The sequence below is a fragment of the Leptinotarsa decemlineata genome, unplaced genomic scaffold (assembly GCF_025532065.1).
Source record: "Leptinotarsa decemlineata unplaced genomic scaffold, Ldec_3_MD MMD2_tig00000010_RagTag_RagTag, whole genome shotgun sequence".
In the NCBI taxonomy this organism is placed as follows: domain Eukaryota; kingdom Metazoa; phylum Arthropoda; class Insecta; order Coleoptera; family Chrysomelidae; genus Leptinotarsa; species Leptinotarsa decemlineata.
In genome coordinates, this window is record NW_027412538.1 from 7,049,981 (window position 1) to 7,068,642 (window position 18,662).

At 34.8% G+C, this 18,662-nt stretch overlaps 1 protein-coding gene across 3 annotated transcripts in view; it reads left to right on the forward strand.

Moving 5' to 3' along the window:
* The window catches only part of LOC111507349 (nephrin), an 862,168-nt gene that overhangs the window by 759,764 nt on the left and 83,742 nt on the right, over window positions 1-18,662 (forward strand). For all 3 annotated transcript variants that reach the window (XM_074171299.1, XM_074171300.1, XM_074171301.1), the window contains exon 7: window positions 14,142-14,286. In XM_074171299.1, coding sequence (XP_074027400.1) covers window positions 14,142-14,286 — 145 coding nt within the window. The remainder of the gene's footprint in view (window positions 1-14,141; window positions 14,287-18,662) is intronic.

The following is an 18,662-nucleotide window of genomic DNA, read 5'->3' on the forward strand; positions in this document are numbered from 1 at the left end:
CAAGACATTCAAATCTTAAGGTTTAGTTTTGTACACATTGCTCTTCACATATCCCCATAAAAAGAAATCTAATGATGAAAGATCAGGTGATTGCGCTGGCCATTTAATCGATCCTCGCCTTCCTATTCACCGATTGGGAAATGTATCGAGGTATTGCCGGACATTACCTTGGTAATGCTGGTGCTCCATTCTGCTGAAACCATATCGTAATCACTGAAGTGTTTTCTGAATCAGGATATAAATTTGCTAAACGTGGAATAGCATCATTTCGAAGTAGTGCCAAATGAGTATCGCCATTCAAGTTGCCCTCAATGAAAAAGGGACCAATCATTTGGTTTCCTATAATTCCTGAGCGTTAATCTTTTGAGGGTATTGCGTGTGTTCTTCACTCATCCAGTGTGGATTTTCCATTGACCAGTAGCGGCAATTTTGCCGACTATGATGATATTGTTATCGAACATGTCCACCATTTGCTCACAAAAATAAGCTCTTCTATCAAAATCGTCTTCCTGAGTGGGTATCATTTTGAAGGGATGCATTTCATTTTCATTTAATATGTTTACTATGCATGTATAGCTAACATTGAATGTAGTGGATGCCTGTCTACTCGATGTATGTGGGTTTTCCTCAAACATAAGAATCACATCTAATTTGAGTTCATCAGTCATTGCATTGGTAGCTGCTTCATTTATCTGCCCCACATGACTAAGCTCGCGAAACTGCTTCTCTATTTTGCTTTTTGTTCCTTGAGATATGAGCGGTAAATTAGAAAATTTCTCATGAAATAGACGAGCTCCTTTGTGTTGTGTTCGGGTCTTATCTCCGTTATCAATCATTTGCAAAACTATTATTTTATGCATATCCGTTAATCTAACCATTTGTTAACGAACTTGAAACTTAAATCAAGATACCACGGAAATTATTTACAGATTTTTAAAGTATACTATCTAAAAAAAACATTGCTTTGATGTTTGCTTACCTTCTTATCTTATTATTATTTTTCCGTTGAAGTATGTCAATTATAATTTAAATTTGACGTTTTTAGAGATTTTGTTATAATATGTACCTTAACCGAAATAATAAATTTATTCCAATTGGCTTTTACACACTGTATAAAAACGGTGGTGGTGAATGAAAAATTTGTAAATATAAAAAAAACAACAAAATAAATGGCCCTCGTTAATTTGAAAAACGAATTTTATGAAAGTCGTATAGGAATTTATGATGTTGGCATATAGAGGTCTTTTCTCTGAAATTGAAAATGTTCACCTCTTTTATGCCCCGTCTGGAGAGGGAGATTTTTTGACAAATCAATCACCACTTGACACATTGAACTGGGACTAATTCAAAACTTAACATACATATATTTTGGAGAGATATCATATGACCCCCTGAAAATTTTGCTTGGGCTTTTGGTCTATATATTTTAAGAAATACCTACTTCATTACTAGGAGATATTTTTTCTGATGGCCTAATATCTGAAAATACTGTAGAAATAAGTGTTTTCATTTAAAAAAAAACCATTAGTTATTTGTACAAGGTCTTTTATTGAGCGCTTTCTATTTTTTAACCTAAATAAAACAAAGTGTGTGTGAGATATCATCGAAATTATTTATTCATTTGAAAGACCTATTGGTGCCATTATGTGTAGGATATAACATCGTTCAAATATCCGCCATGGCTTCTCTGGGAAAAGCGCATCCAAACCGTCCAATTTTCCATGACTCTGGCGTATAAATCAGGCTGGATTAGCCTGATGGTATGAGTTATATTGGCTTTGAGGACCGCTGATTAGTACCTTTAGAGTTTTCTTCATCATCCTTTTTATTTCGTTGATAAAAATTTTGATGTATTTCCCAAGTTCTTAAAACTTCTGCAGCCTAAACCGATTCTACAAGAGGGAAAAGAATAGCCGCATATTTTCTGCTGCTAACTCCTATGGATTTCAAAGCTCCTACTGGGTTTCAAATTTATCATACAGATTGGAAAGAGACATACAGCTTTTGAAGATTGTTGCAGTACAAGTTGTAATAGTTCCCTTTCGTAAACTTCGATTAGGAATTCGTCCCTGGAAAAACAAGTCTTCAACTGGTCAATGGCTTTAATGTAATTGGGCCCCGAAGTGGGGTAACTTTCTACTAATTTCGGGCAACTGAACCACTTTCCGTCTCTTGTAAAAGATACTGAATTTTGTCTTCATTATCTCGTGAATCATTGTGAATTGTCCCCAGAACCCAATCCAGCTCTTCACATTCCCATCGAATATCTTCAGTTGTAGCCTTGGTTAATGATATTTTCTCTGAATTGTCTCCGTTATAGAGACATTGGAACAGCTCAAATGATCTTCTTGGGTGTTCGTAATCCCGTTAAATCGGAATTCGCATTTGGATTTATATTTTATCAGCTCGTCTCTGTAATATTCTACCGCATCGTACTCCTCTTCTAATTCTATTTCATCGCTGGCTTCTAATGACAATTTTTTTTTCCATTCCTTCATCGGCCTCGAATAATCTGCTACTGTTATCTTCCAATTGTCTCAGAAGAAATACTAAATCATCTTTAGTTGAATCTTTCAGCTTCAAAGCTCTATCAAGCGCTTCGACAGATTTTTTGAAAAGTATCCTCAACTGCTGCCTATTTTTCTTCATACTATCCATCTTCTACGTCCTGTAAGGTCGCCAAATATTGTGAATGGGATGGATTCTTGTTATTTTATCGTTTCAAAAATAGGTTTTGACATCAAAATAATACAATAAACAATTCCAACACCGCCAGTCCAAAATCCACACCAAACAGGGACTTTTTCGGGATGCTTTGGACGCTCTTGGGTCTCATGTGGATTAGTATCGTCCAAAATTCGACAATTTCATTTATTCGCGTACCCATTCATCCAGAATTCCTCATCGCTGAAGATGATTTTTCAATGAGAAATAGGTCGATTGCCTAAACAGAACACCCATTTTGATGAAACAATTTTATTATTTGAACTTGTTGTTGAATGCTATATCCGTTCATTGTGATTTGGCAAAACAGGCTGAATAAATGACAACTAATTTGACAGATGTAGCTTCAACAAGACGACTGTTATCAATTGTCAAAGTTCAGAAGTCCCTTTTGGAAAACTCTATATTATACTTCTCATCATTTGTTTCACTTTTTTCTATGAAAATACAAATTTCATTGGTTTTTGATGATTTCAAGACTGGAAGACTTGACAAATCAAAAACTATCCCAAAACTCAGACACTTTGGCCTTAAAAGTTTTCCAGAAGACAAACACTGAACCAAAGTAAATACGAGTATAATTTGGAAAGTTCAAACGAGAAATTCACGAAAGGTCTGATCTCTCAATCTACTTTTTTTGGGGTAAAAATCCTTCGTTTTCGTTGTGAATTGTTACCACATTCTAGAATGGAATCTCATCAAACACCCGACCTGAAGCTATTAATATCACGCGGGTTCAGCAAAAAATATCCAAGGTATAAAAGTGTCACAGCAACTCGGTTTAAAACATCCCTTTCGAATTTGAAAACGTCGAATGGGGCCAAGCAAACTTTATATGGTGCCATTAGGGTATTGATAAGAATGTTTTACGGTATCAACAGTACAGAGAGACTGCAATATCGACTTGTATATTCCGAAGATTTATTAATGCGGACGTTTTGCGTATATTTGTTGCTTTATTCTGTCTGCATTCGCCATGCCTTTGACTGGCCGGATATAAACATTGTCATATTTCACCTTCCATTTAAAAAGGCTTTCCTACTCAACTCCATATACTCTATTTCATTCTCTTTTCCAGAAATATAAAGCACTTCCTGCCGGCTAAATTATAGAAACGCTGCTGCCGGAATATTTAGATGTTATTTTTTGTGCGGGGTGACACAGTCTTATCCTGAATTTATATTTGAATTACTTCATCTGTTAAATTTAAACTGAGGCGATTATTTCCTGGGAACGAAGATTGGAAAGTACTCAATTCTATCAGAATTACCATATAATACAGACTGAATAGCTTCAAAATATACCTTCACTCTAATGGTAGATGTTCAACCAGAAAACAGTTCGTGAAAATGAATGAATATAAGAGAAACCTACGAATAACAAAGTGTGGTATTCCTCAAGGCACGGTTCAAGCACATGTCTTTTTTTTTAATTACATGCAGATGACAATGTATATGTAGTGGATGGAAGTAATAGAGCTATAGGAGTTCTGAGCCAAAATCCCATGTATTTTCTTATGACGCTTCATTCTGGCGTTTTTTGGACTTCAGGCCCACTTCACACGGAAGGAGTAAAGGTCAGCGCCTCGTCTCTGCCAGACGTCTATTATGTGTGAACTAAGCCTTAGCCTTCAAGGCCCACTTCAGACCACCTCCACTTCTCCACTTTTATCGACATTTAGTCAATCAATCAGATATCGCGCATACAGCGGGAAATTCAAACCACCGCGAAAAACCGTTCGCCCCCAAAGATGTTATTGTGTACGATGATCACTATACGGGGGCGTTCCGCGGATTTGCACACCAAGCCCCTTGTAATGTCAACTTTCGAAAATCATTCGTGGTACCCATTACTTCTCATAATCTTTCAGGGTACGACAGTCACTTCATTATAAGAGATATCGCAAAAAGAGTATGTGTAAGCATACTTCCCTCAAATATAGAAAAATAAATTTCCTTCGCACAAAAGGATGCTGAAACTGAAATTGAATTTCGATGTTTTCAAATTGCTCTTCATTGAATGCAACAACACTTCATATGTATTGGTAACAAAATACAAACTCTACAGGAAAATCCCGAAGTTGCTCTAAGATCGGTGCCTGTGCAAAAAAAGCGATTTACAATAGATTTGAATCGCTGGAGACTGAATCCATTCTGAAAAACGTTCTCAGGAAGTTTATTTCACAAACGCAGTTCTCCAAATGAAATAGTTCTCAAACAGTGAAGTTTAAAGTGTACTGAGTGGAACCTTTAAACGAAGGTCAGCCAGAGTCTGTCGCGTATTACGGATATGTACCGCTCTTGGTGGAATCGAATGTGCCAAATCACTTGAACATTTCCCGTGAAGGTATCTATGAAAGAGAGAAGAATCTCCAAACATTCTTCGATGTTCCAAACAATCAAGGTTGCATGTTGGCGTATCCAATCTGGCGGATGACTCTTCTTTGGATGAAAACCATCAGCTTCAGGGTATGCTTAGTAGCGGAGCTCCATACATGAGAACAATACTCCAAAGAAGGTCTAATCTGAACTTTATAAGGCATCAAAAGTTACTGAGGTGTGTACAGTTTTTTATTTTGGAACAGTGTTCCAAGCTCTTGAGAAGCAGCCTTTGCATTTACAGTGACATGATTGCGCCAAGACATATTGGTGTCCATTTTAACCCCCAACAAACTTATCGAAGCAGAAAGCGGAATTGTCTGTCCTGACATTATTATATCAGGTTCGAAAACATTCATCATTTTGGAGATTAACGATGCCTGAGTTTTTGTGGCATTGAATTGAACCTGGTTACTTTCACCCCAAATCAGAAATCACTTCTAGATTTTCATTAAGATTTGCATCCTCCTGCTGCCGTAGAAGATGTGCATCTGCAGCCGATGTCCTGGAATAACGAAACAAGTGTGCTGTCTGTCGTCAGTGAAGCAATATTTTGGATTATCTGCTATAAAAAAATATTACACAATTGGATATTTGATAATACTGAAAAAACTGAGAATGTGCTCTCATTAAAATAATTCACTTCAACAGATAATTTATTCCGCCCTCATTCATAATAAAACACTATTGTTGATACATTTCTTCATTTCATATAATTTTCGTTTGATTTTTTTTTGAACAGACATCTATGACAACCATTCCATATTGTACATTTGAATTTGAATTTTGAACTCATTGTGTTGTGTTCATTTTCAATCAGCCCACAATGTCTCTGAAATCACTATACAATACTTTTCTTGGTGATAACTATTATTATTATTATTAGTTATTTCGGTACTAAATATATATATATATGGTAAGTCAATAGAAGTACTATATAATATAAAAACAATTAAAATCATGATTTGTCATATATAAATAAAAAAACTAAAACAAATATCTTTAGAGAAGGTATAAATCAATAATGAGATTCTTAAAATTATTATTTTTTTCCTAAATAATCCTGTATGCAATAGAAACACTTTTCTATTAAGAATTTTTTAGTGTTATTCTTAAATATTACATACGATTTAGACTCCTTAATAGCATTTGGTAGTTTATTGTACAGTGTGATCTAGTTATATAGTGGAGAATTTTTAAATTTGGTTGTTTTGTGAGAGGGTATTCTCAACGTATCACCATAACGTGTACAATAGTTATGAGTAGCCGCATTCACTTCAAAAGATGCAAGGTTGGTTCTTAAATAGGTTACACATTTCAGTATATATATATATATATATATATATATATATATATATATATATATATATATATATATATATATATATATATGCATGTAACTGATAACAAGTTTTCCCTTATGAGTATAGGTTTGTAGCTATCACAATAGTTCATATCAAAAATTAATCTTATAATACGTTTTAGGGCAACAAATATTCCATCAAAACATTTAAAAAAACATGTGGATATGCCATTGTAAAGTTTATGCTCAGAAGGCTTTGTGAATCTACAAACAATTTCATTTGTTTTATTGCAAAAAGATCTGAATTTAGTTTCTTTCAGACACTATCAATATGCAGTTCCCAATTTAGAGATTCATCTAATATAGTTCCTAGAAATTTTACGTCACGTGACGTCATTATTTCATCAGTTAGCTCAATTTCCTTTGGGATGTTATTTTTTCTGTTATAAAATTTCAATGAGACAGATTTACAGGTATTCAATATTAAATGATTACGTTGGCACCATGAAGTAAATCTATCAATAACATCTTTTTGACCCTTGTTAGTATATCTTCTAGTTATGAGCATTGTCAAAAATATTGTTTATGCTATGAAAAAACTCATCTTCAGTTTATTTCATCAGTTCGGAATTCCATTGTCTAATATAATAAAAATTGATTTGAAAACCCAAAAAGAAAAATTAAAAAGAGAAACCAAAAATAACAATTTCATTAAACAAAAAACTGAAATCACAAAGAAACAACATACAAGCTACAACCAAAAAAATTTAAAATTGAAATATTGATAAAAGCTGAAAATTAAAAAATAGTATTAACAAAAAATGAAAAATAAAAATTATAAACTGAAAGATTTCAAACCAAGTTACGTCACGACGTTTCGATTATTAGTATCCACAATCATCTTCGGGTGATAACTGTTGTTATCGTGGTTTGGAATCTCTTTTAATTTTTATTTTTCATTTTTTGTTAATAATATTTTTTTTTAATTTTCAGCTTTTATTGTTATTTAAATATTTTTTTCATTTGATTGTAGCTTGTATGTTATTTCTTTGTAATTTCAGTTTTTTGTTTAATGAAACTGTTATTTTCGGTTATTCTTTTTAATTTTTTTTCAGGGTTTTCAATTCAATTTATATTATATTAGACTATGGAAGTCCGAACTGATGAAATACACCACGAAACATTGTCAACCACCTTCAAACAATCATTTTCACTATGTCAACATCAACATTTCTCCTGAACATTTCCACAAAGCATTTTCAAATATTTTTCTTTGCCATACTATAAATATAAAATATTCATAAGGGTACCTTCGTCTCAAAGAAAATATCGTAGTCTGTGAAAGTAATACGTTATTGTGAAAAATAACACACATTGAATAGCAGTCCTTGATGGAATTCACGGACAGCTGACGGATCAAACGAGATGAATTCCGGAGAGGAAAAGAAAAAGACAGCGTCTTAATGTCATGGGGTGGATTCCGCTGAAGAAGACAAGGCGAAATTATGTTTCCTTAGCAAATATTTACCAGTTTCTATATTATTATAAGTGCAAGCCCCGTGAAATTCTTTCTGATGGGAATTTTTATTGATTTCATGGAATAATATATAAATGAATAAACGCCGATCTGTTAACTCATGAAATTCTCAGCTCATGCCCTCAGATAAATGGGTCTTAAAAATTCATATAGTAAACATATTCTGAAGTATCAGTTATGACATATATCTTTCTGAAAGGTATATTCAAAAGAAGTTTCATTCTGAAATTTGATGCATCGAAAGAAAAAATGACGATAGGAATGTTTTGCAAGATCACATATATTAAATAATTAATTAATGCTTTATTCATCATCAGATAATTAGATTACAATGTTAAAATATAAAAAGAAAAATGAGTATGAAACATGATAAAATTTTACACAGATCTATATATAAATAAAATAATATATTAAGAAACCCACAACAGGAACCACCTATTATACAGGCCATTTTTTTCATGTGGTAACATTGCTATGTTACCAAAAATGCTGTTTTTCGTTTGCTGTTTTTCGAATAGAATTGTTATATCCGAGAATATCAAAAAAAGGAAATTTTGATGTGGTTATATTTGCTTACCTATAACATTTATTTGATTCATCACACTTCCAGTAACCACACATTTTCTTGTTTTCTGTCAAATGCACCATATTTACTCAAATTTCTTTCCAATCGTCTAAACATTTGGATGTTCGGAATAAGACGATTCGGTTATAGCTCAACATACATAATTCTTGCTAAAAGAGGTTTTCTATTTGATTTTGCTTAACTGAATGGCATATCAGTCCTTTCATCATTTGATATGTGGTGAATGAATTGAGATGCTATTTGATCATACCAAATCATACAACAATCGTTTTTTGACCAAAAACTGATATTTTCGTTACTTCCGGCATTGAGAATTATAAAAATATTACGAATTATAATTGATTATGGAGAAATAAGCCTTGAAAGAAGGATTACGGCAATACAAAAATTTACAAAACGAAAAGGTACGAATTTTCATTATGTTAGACCTATCTGTTGAATTTATTGGGTTGGCTGAATTATATCTTGAAGAAATCCAAATAATTTACAAATGAAATAACGACAGGACCATAATTTAAAATTATTGTCAATGAAGATGGTAGTTATTTCAAATGAAACGCTATATAAATATCAAATGTGGCATACCTTTGGAATGAGAATTTATTGCTTCATCAATACCTGTAATGGAAAAGACAGGTCCGTATCAAAAAAAAAAGTTGATGGTGGCCATGTTGTCACGAAACGTTTTATCGAGTGTATATAATTACCTCCTCATAGTTTACTTCGGATACAATAACATTTTTCAATTTTTTTATATTCTCCGAAATAATAATTTGATTCAAAAAAACAAAAAACAGCATTTTTGCTTTTCCCCGTATAACTCGAGAAGGGCGAGAGTCCCCGTAATTCATTTTACCATTGTATTGGTCCCGATGACAGTTTTTTTCCCCATTCAATCGTCTTCGTATCTATTACGGTTTAGAGTATAGCAATGTTACCACATGATAAAAGAAACGGCCTGTATGTACCAATAATATTTAATTTGTCACATATTCTTCCAATTTTGTTTTGAACAATTTTGTGGACGAAGATTCTTTGATTTCACGAGGAAGTAGATTGAATTCAACAATACCTTTGAAAAAGACAAATTTCATGTTACTAGATTTAGAGGTTGATTTTACATTAAAATTCATATTGTTTGGCGTTTTTATTCACAGAATAGTAGATAGTAGATAGTAGTAGATAATTGGGCAGTAAATTATTTATCTATCATTTTGAAAATGAAAATCATTGTTTGAATATAATGATTTTGTTTCACATCAAGCCAGTTGAGGACATCTAACATCGATTTTATATTATTGTACCTGTTTCAACCAAAGATAACACAGGTTTTCGAAAAAAAAATTAAAAAAATTGTTTTGATTTCATTAACTGATGTTTATGTAGTTTTTTGCGCTGATTTCAAAAAGACATTTGTTTTTATCTGTCACGAAAGATTTGCCTACAAAATAAGGATGAAATAATTGAAAAAGTACGAAAAAACGAGGAATTGTGGATTTATTTTCATTTTTTAACATGAAGTAAAAGCAAAAAACAATGCTGTAAGCTAAACTTAGCATAATAGTGATACACAAGTGTTTGCAAAGTGATTATAAGTCTTCGTAAAAACGTTTTCTTTTCGACTGTGTTCTTGTGAATTTTCCCTTTGCAACATCCAAAAGTAGTCTGTCATCATGTTAACATTCCACCGACCTCAATATCTGCGATCCATTTCTTTTATGTCTTGATGGAACCGTTCTCCTTGTTCCTCACTTACACCCCTTAGATTTTCGAGAAAGCAGTCCAGATGTGAGTGAAGGAAATGGACTTCGACACTCATGTTGCAGCCCAACATTTTGTAGTTTTCTATCAATTCAGCAACCCAAGTTTTGTAGTTTGTGTCTTTTTCGTTTCCAAGAAAGCCTGTTATAACAAGTTCAAATGAATTCCAGGCATTTTTTCTTTCATATCCATTTTAGTGACAAAGCTTTCATCTCTCAAAAGTTTTCTTATGTCAGGCCCAACGAAGACTCCTTCTTTTAGTTTAGCATCGGATAGACCAGAAAACTTTTCAGAAAGATATTCGAAACAATCTCCTTTTTTTTCTAATGCTTTCACAAACTGTTTCATTAGCCCCAATTTGATACGGAGTGGTGGAAGTAATATTTTTTTGAGTATCCACTAAATTTTGTTTTTCAACATTTTTAACTCCAGGAATAAGACCCTTTCTTATTGGCTAAACCTGCTTGACATAGTGTTGTTTGCTGTCACGGCTATCCTATTCACATAGGAAATATAGTGTAGTGTAACTTTGTTCACCTAGTAACATTGAAATAACTTTCAAGTTTCCACAAATGGTCTACTTATGATCAGAGTAGCTGAGCTTATTAAGAACAAATTCAAAATTTTCGTAGCATTCTTTCAAATGAACACACAACAGGCACAGAAGCATATTGATTCCCATTGTGAAGAAGTACAGCTTTCAAACTTCTTTTTGATGAATCGATGAAAAGTCTTCATTTCTCTTATTCATACGTTATGTTGAACATTTCCATGACGCCGGGTACATTGTTGCAGAAAACTAGGTCACCCTCTTTCGTAAAAAAAGAGATTTTTTTTACTATTTTTTCCGTAATCTGCACACAAAATACTGTTAAAATCACTAGTTGAATATCCTACAATTTTTTCATCGCAGACCTGTGTAATTCGCGTTGCTTTATTTTTTGTAGAATTTGTAGTCTGTCATAATTGGATATGTTCATGTAAATTATAGAACTGCAATAATTGAAATGGGGCAATATTATACTATTGTGCACTGTTATCCGACTTCATTGAGATAATGATACGTCACTATACGTCACAAAAGTTTTGTCCGTCTACTTTGAACTGTAATATTTCAGTGTAAACGTATTCAACTCGATGGAAATGAATGCCATTTGAATCAGTACACTTTCTTCAACGTAACACAATTCGAATAATTCCGTCGGCATGAAAATTGTGTGCTCGTGATTCGAAGGAGTCAACGAAGGCCGTTTTTGCCTGGTCCTGATTGACGAAGTTTCTACCAGTGTGAAATTTATCGAAGTACTTGAAAAGATGGAAGTCGGTTGGCGAGAGATCTGGGGAGTATGGTGGCTGAGGTAGAACTTTGAAACTCTATTCTTCCAATTTCCGGACGGTGATTTGTGGAACGTGAGGACGGGCGTTGTCGTGGAACAAGATCGGACCACTTCTATTGACCAGTGCCGCCCACCACTAAAACAATGCTCTATACATTTTGCCGATTTTCTCACTAAACAGGTTTCTGTTGTGATGGTTTGGCCCCGTTGCAGAAAATTATAGTGAATCACATCAGCCGCTAACCACCATACAGTACCCATGTTTTTTTTGTGAGTTTTCGCCTTTGAAATGTGCCTGCTTGGCTCATCGGTGTCCAACTTCTGTCCAGAACGTCTCCTGTCTGTTCGAGCCTAAATACACTTTTCTGTTCTGTTACTGGATGTCTCAAGATATCCGATTAGGCTCATAACCTCACACTCAATCCCTATTTCTAACCTGCTATCCTTCATTTAGAAATCAATGACAAACTATAAATTATGAATTGATTGATTTGAAATCCCTGCAAATCCCAGCAAATCCGGAATAGCAGAGCATGTTTGTTCAAAGCGTAGATCCTGTCCAACAACGCATTCAGTCAAGCTAGCGTAGAGATACGTAACATATGGAAACCTTTTGTCAAGCAAAAAACGACCAAACGGTCATCTCCCGCTAAAACCAATGAAGCGGAGTGAGGGAAGAGAGGATTGGTGAAAGCACTCAAATGATAAATAGTCGGATCTCGCAGGAATAAGTCCAGTTATCACCTGAAGATGATTGTGGATACTAACAATCTAAAAGTCGTGACGTAACTTGGTTTGGAATCTTTTAATTTTTATTTTTCATTTTTTGTTAGTAATATTTTTCAATTTTCAGTTTTGGGTAATATTTCAATTTGTTATTTTTTTGGTTGTTGGCTTGTATGTTATTTCTTCGTTATTTCAGTTTTTTTATTCAATAAAATTGTTATTTTCGGTTAATCTTTTTATTTTTTTTAAACCAAATCAATTTATTTTATATTAGACAATGAAAGTCCGAACTGATGAAATACACCACGAAACAGTGTCAACCACCTTCAAACAAACGTTAAAGGCATCTTGTTATTATCATCATTATATTATAAAATTCTGGGTCGTATACAATAATGTACTCTCCTCAGATGGTTGCCTCCTAGAAAGTTGTATATAACTTCTTTTGATAATGTCTTCAAGAGAACTCATTGAGTGGCTCAAGTATTTTGAAAATATTCTAGTACTGTTTGAAAAAACATCACGTCGTGGCAAGTATCTCCAACAATTTCTTGAGGCCGTGTTTATTGAATTTTCACTCCTATGAAATTCCCCTAGTTTTCATTCGTTCATGTACTGGGATAATATCATTATATTCTACCTTTCATCATTCTTTTCGGTTTCTTAATTGAATCCAATAAAACACTCGCTCTGTCTCAACTAATTATTTCAGAAATTTTAAATAATGAAATTAAAAGTCTTTTACTTAATTATTCTTAGAGATTCTCTCCACGAAAGAGGAAACGGAAGTAATTTCAGAAAGTTCGGAAAGTTAATTATGCTGCATATTCTGCTCACGATAAACAGAATACTCTTCTTCAAAGAGAGTTTTTGTGAAGATAGCTATAAATAATACGGTATTTGTACCCATCTTTAGATATTTCAAATACATCAGGTGATATTAAATGCGACACAATGGCACATCAACTTGTAACTAATAAAAATGATCATCAATAAATTCACTCTAACGAAAGTATGTTTACAATCAGTCTTAAGATAGGTGAGGTCTTATCTACCTGAAGACAACGAATACAAAAGAAAAGTAGCACCTCAACCTTCAAAGTGAAATAAAACTGACGCAGTTGCAAACTTTTTTCATCACTTGTGTCGCATGGAAGTTTGAGGTCGCTTGAATAGTTTTGTAACTCCTATGATAGTATTTCAAATTATACGGTGTAAAGGGCGTCAATTTCTCAAATATTGTGATCGAACAAGAAGGCATCTCAATATATCGCTCGTTCTACGAAGAAAATTCGTTTCAACTCTCCACACAAACCTGAAACTTCCTGCCCAAAATTTCAATACTACTTGTACAGTTATAACTTGATAACGTTCTGTAGACTCAGTTACGAATTTTCAGTCTTATGATTGTTCCTAGAAGTGATAACTTCTTATGAGAGGGTGAACCGCTTCTTTGCATAATTCGTTACGGCGCCTGTCTGTCTGGCTTCCTTTTTTCTCACGCATACGGCACCAGCAGGCAGGCTCCCCCTCTCTCGTCAGATAGACGAGGTAATTTTTCGAAACTCCTTCAGATACCTACCGATAAGTACTTCCATGGCAAGTTGTAAGTCAGTGATTCTGAAGATTGGATAACAATCTTTGTGAATGAGCTGAAAAAAAACACTGTCATTATTTTCACTACTCAAAATGGCTATTATGTGCTTTCGAAACAATTTGAGAAGAGACATATTATGATATTCATCAAACAAACTAGATTTTTCACTTATGTAATCTACTTTTGTTACAGACCAGTCCAGATCGTAATACCACAACAAGCGTTTTAACATTCGTTCCAACTGTAGAAGATGGTGGAAAGTACTTGTCATGCAGAGGACAGCAACCACAGATACAAGATAGTGGTATTGAAGATGGATGGAAACTAGATATACATCGTAAGTACCGAACTATTATGTAGAGAAATTATATACTTTCCCCGTTTATGAGGTATTTTCAATCAGTGCTCAACGGAAATAGCACTGTTTGCGTCACTTTGGATCTGATTTAAAACTCATCAATGAATTACTGATTGTAAGTAGATGATGTTATTATTCAATGAAAATAATATTGTAAAATTGCATTCGTGGTTTAGCATAGCATCGCTGATGATGATTTGGCGCCATCTGGTGTTGAATCACGGATGCTTCGTTTGGGCACTGGTTTCATCTATTTGCCTTACAGTGGAAACTGTTGTGAAATATACAGGTCGATTCTAATTAGAAGTGATCGCATTGGGGATCCTCGTTCCTCTTCAATATACGTGGATTGAATCTTCTGTCCATCGCATAGATAGCGTCTTCGTAAGAAGAGATGACTGAGTCTTATTATTCAAAGAGAGTTGGTCCAGCAATACACAGGGTTGCCACTGCTGTTACTTTCAGCATGGTCCTGCTGCTGGGATGTTTCTTTTCCGCCTGTGGCTTCATTCACGAAATGGAGCTGTTTCTAGTTAACAATCTTCCTCTTAGACGAAAGTGTCATACATGCAGTCGAGCCGCCTCAAAATAATGGATTCCCATCTGGCACTTTGCTGTTTGGGTCGAATATTTCCTGCACTGATGGAAGGTAATACCTCAAAATCGGTATGTAGGTGATCTACTCGAATAGATTCAGCATGGTGCTGCTGCTGAATGAACGAGAAACATCTGCGAGGTATAATTCAATATCCAGCATGATATCAGCCGGGGAAGTAGTTGTTTTTCCTGCAGGCATTCACCGAAATCTACCGTATAGGTAGTTTTGACAGATGAATATTTTGAGAACTCATTTCGTAATATATTTTTTCTTATACGTGTCTATCTCTCTACGATACAGTTTTTAGATATATTTTGATTTCTGTTCATAACCAATTTTTTCACGTTCTGGAGATGGATATTTTGTCCATGGAATGGAAGTATTTTGTATTTTCTTAACAGATAGAATTGAATGGAACATTCAACTTTCAAATAGATCTTTTTGAAAAAAAATGTGTGCCTTTTGCACCTGTATAAAATATTAAGTAAGTCGGGAAAATTCTTGCTCCCTCAGAGCTATCTCGGCGTGCGCTGCCGTTGGAGTTAATGCAGATAATGTATCTTAAAATTGTTCATCTTAAATAGTTCTAACTGAAAGTCCGCGATAGAATATATCTACCTCTTATATGGTAGCCACTGTATGTAAAATACTGTGCCATAAATATAATTAAACTGGATACTTTTTTTCAATGCACATATCAGAAAATCTGTCAAAATCTTATAAAAATTGATACAATTGTCGTTTTGAGTATTTAAAATAGATGAACTTCGTCTCTTACACTAAGTTATTTGGACGAATCGTCAACTTGAAGCAATGGAGTAAGCCATTACGCTTCGCGTCTACTGTAAGACGACGGAAAACGATGTGCGGGTGTAGAGAGGCGGTCTAAGCAATGAAGCGTCATCGTCGAGAACACGACACGAACGCGGGCAGACACATGAGGACTGACGTCGTTGACGGTTGTGTTAGTTTTGCGAATTTTCTCATTGGTAACATAATTCGATTCTCCGAATTCCAGTTACTGTATTTTTAAAGTTAAAATATAAAATACCAACTGTTGCCCCCTCTTATATTAACGTACAGCCGAATGAGCTACTGAACCTAGAGTCTTGAAGTATGCAGGTAGGTTCTTTGTATGGCGTGAATAAGTATCAGGAAAGGAAATCAGGAACTGTCATCTCAAGGGGGGAAAAATAGAGATTGTATTGAATTTCGTCAGTTTTGAAGTTGGGTTGATAAAAAAATATTGTTACTATTTGTTTGGAAAGGTCTGTCACGTAATGTAATGTGACAAAACAAATTCTACATGGGCAAAGCCGCGGGCAAAAACTAGTTCAAATATATTTTCTAGTCTGTATGTATAACGATTGCAATGTGCCATAAAAAATCACCGTGTATATTTTTTCAATATTTTCATATGTATGATAATTGAAATTGATGAATGTTCTGACCCGATAACTATGCAAAATGTGCGTTTTGACAATTATTTGTGGGGACTATTAAATAACTAGCACGAAGGGCACATTTCGCCTATTAATTTTGGTTTTGCGTGCTTCCATTATACGTAATTTGTTTGTTTTTCAGACCGAAATTTACGTTCCGGCACTTGACATTACTATTATCGGAGAAATAAATGATTCCGTTCAGGAATCTGACGAATTATTTGACTCTGATAATGACGGGTTATGAATAAATTGAAATTGAATTAGTGCGATATGGAACAACACAAAACTGGGTTACATGTAGTGTAACACTAGCGTAGGAATAAATTGGTACTGGTGTGACTTCTTTGGGATTATATATTTTTGTTAATTGCTAATTTCCAATAAAACACGATATCACTTCTGTGGTTCTTTAATAATCGACTGCCTTGGTCGAACATCAACGAGCAAAAGGGAGAAGTAAACCAATATTATTACAATATTACCAACTGACAAGTATTGCCAACTCAACACACATGTACAACACTGTTGCCACAGCTACCCCGTACGGGGTAGTTCTACCCCTCTTGAACTCAATTTCACCGTCTCGCTCCCCTTAAGTAAATCTATTCCGCTCAGATATAAAACAAAAGAATGTAAAATAAAAATTGAAAAAATGAACAAATATTTAGGTTTGATTTTGAATCTACCGCGTTACACGAGCCGAGTAGCCTTGACAACGTTGGCGTAGACTGAGTGTCTGGCGCCGCTGGCGGCGGTTCCTTGGGTTATGACTTACCTACTGTAAGACATATTAAGGTTATGTCGATGTCTTACACCGATAGTTCCGATATTCTGTGACTGAGTACTGAGTTACACTACAATACTCTTCTGCTCTTCCAATGATGCCGTGTGAAATGTTATTTGATGTTTGTAACATGACATTCGACATTTTTAGTTAAAGTTGAGAACGTAAATGTGGAAATGTTTATATTATGTGCAATCTCAGTCTGTGATGTAAATATATGTATAGTCGTAACCGTATATGTGTAGTCGTATGTAACCGATATTGTACACTATTAAAGTTTCCAGCACCCTCAAAGGTCATAAAAACCAACACATAGAAATGAACCGGCAGCATTTCTATGTGTGGACTGCACACTTGGCGTTTCGTATTGGATAATTTTTACTAACCGAGTTTTGTGATTGGTTGAAGAGTCATAAAATTAAATTTGAAGTCATGTTACGGTGACGAATAGAAATCATGGAATGCGGCCCTTGGTTATCGCCGTCGTGTTCAGTTCAGGAACTTATCGCGGTGTCATCATGGTGTCATCATGTGAATATGGATCCACCCCGGTTCTACCTCACTTCCTTCCAGAAATCTACCTCGATGAAAAAATGGCTTGTGGCAACACTGATGTACAATAACATTAACACCGGACATTGCGAAAATGAGATAATAAGCGAGGAGGGATACTTTCGATCGAAGATCTCCGAGTTTTGATTTTTCAGTGTTTTCATACTATTTTCTTACAAATCATCCTATCCAAAAGATATACATCAAAACACAGATCAAGATAAACCTTATTTCAAACATATTCCAATGTTTGAAACGATATTTGTATTCTATAGACACAAGGTACTTTTTATTACGCCTTGTAGCAGGAGGCGTTAGAATACACCAATTGAGGAAAGAGTCCTCCCAAATGACGCCTCATCCTAAGGACTGTGTATCCATGCAGGAAATATGAATGACTCTGAGTCCAGTGGAGCAAGGCTCTGACATATCTACTCCTGGGCCCTGAAGTAACCAAAAATTCAGAATCTTTCTATACAGAGGAGGAGAACCTTGACTAAACGACCCCTTACATACTTCCATCGGAACACGAGACAGAGACTTTTCAGTTTTTCAACTCTTGAAGCTGTTAACAAACCTAGAATGCTAGGTGGTGCAGCAAGGAGGAGACTCATCGCCTCGTCAGGAGCAGCCTATCTGATCAATCCACCTCACACCAATTTCATGAGCATCAGAATCATCAAGAGAGTAAATAAACTGCCATTGAACAGGTTAATGAACGCCAACAGCTGTACTTGTACCAGGGGCGAAACAATTATGAATGGCTGAATCCAATATATCGTCAGGTATAGCTCAATTACAAATGTCATCATATGGAAAGGTTACTGCAGGCATCAAAGTGGAAATCTTGTATCTTGAACATCCCTCAACCCCAACTGTAAATCATGCTCTGAAGAAAATAACGCCCGGCGCCACTGATAGCCATAAACCAATTGTGACGTAGCTGGGAGCGCGCGAATTTCGATGTTCGCCCATC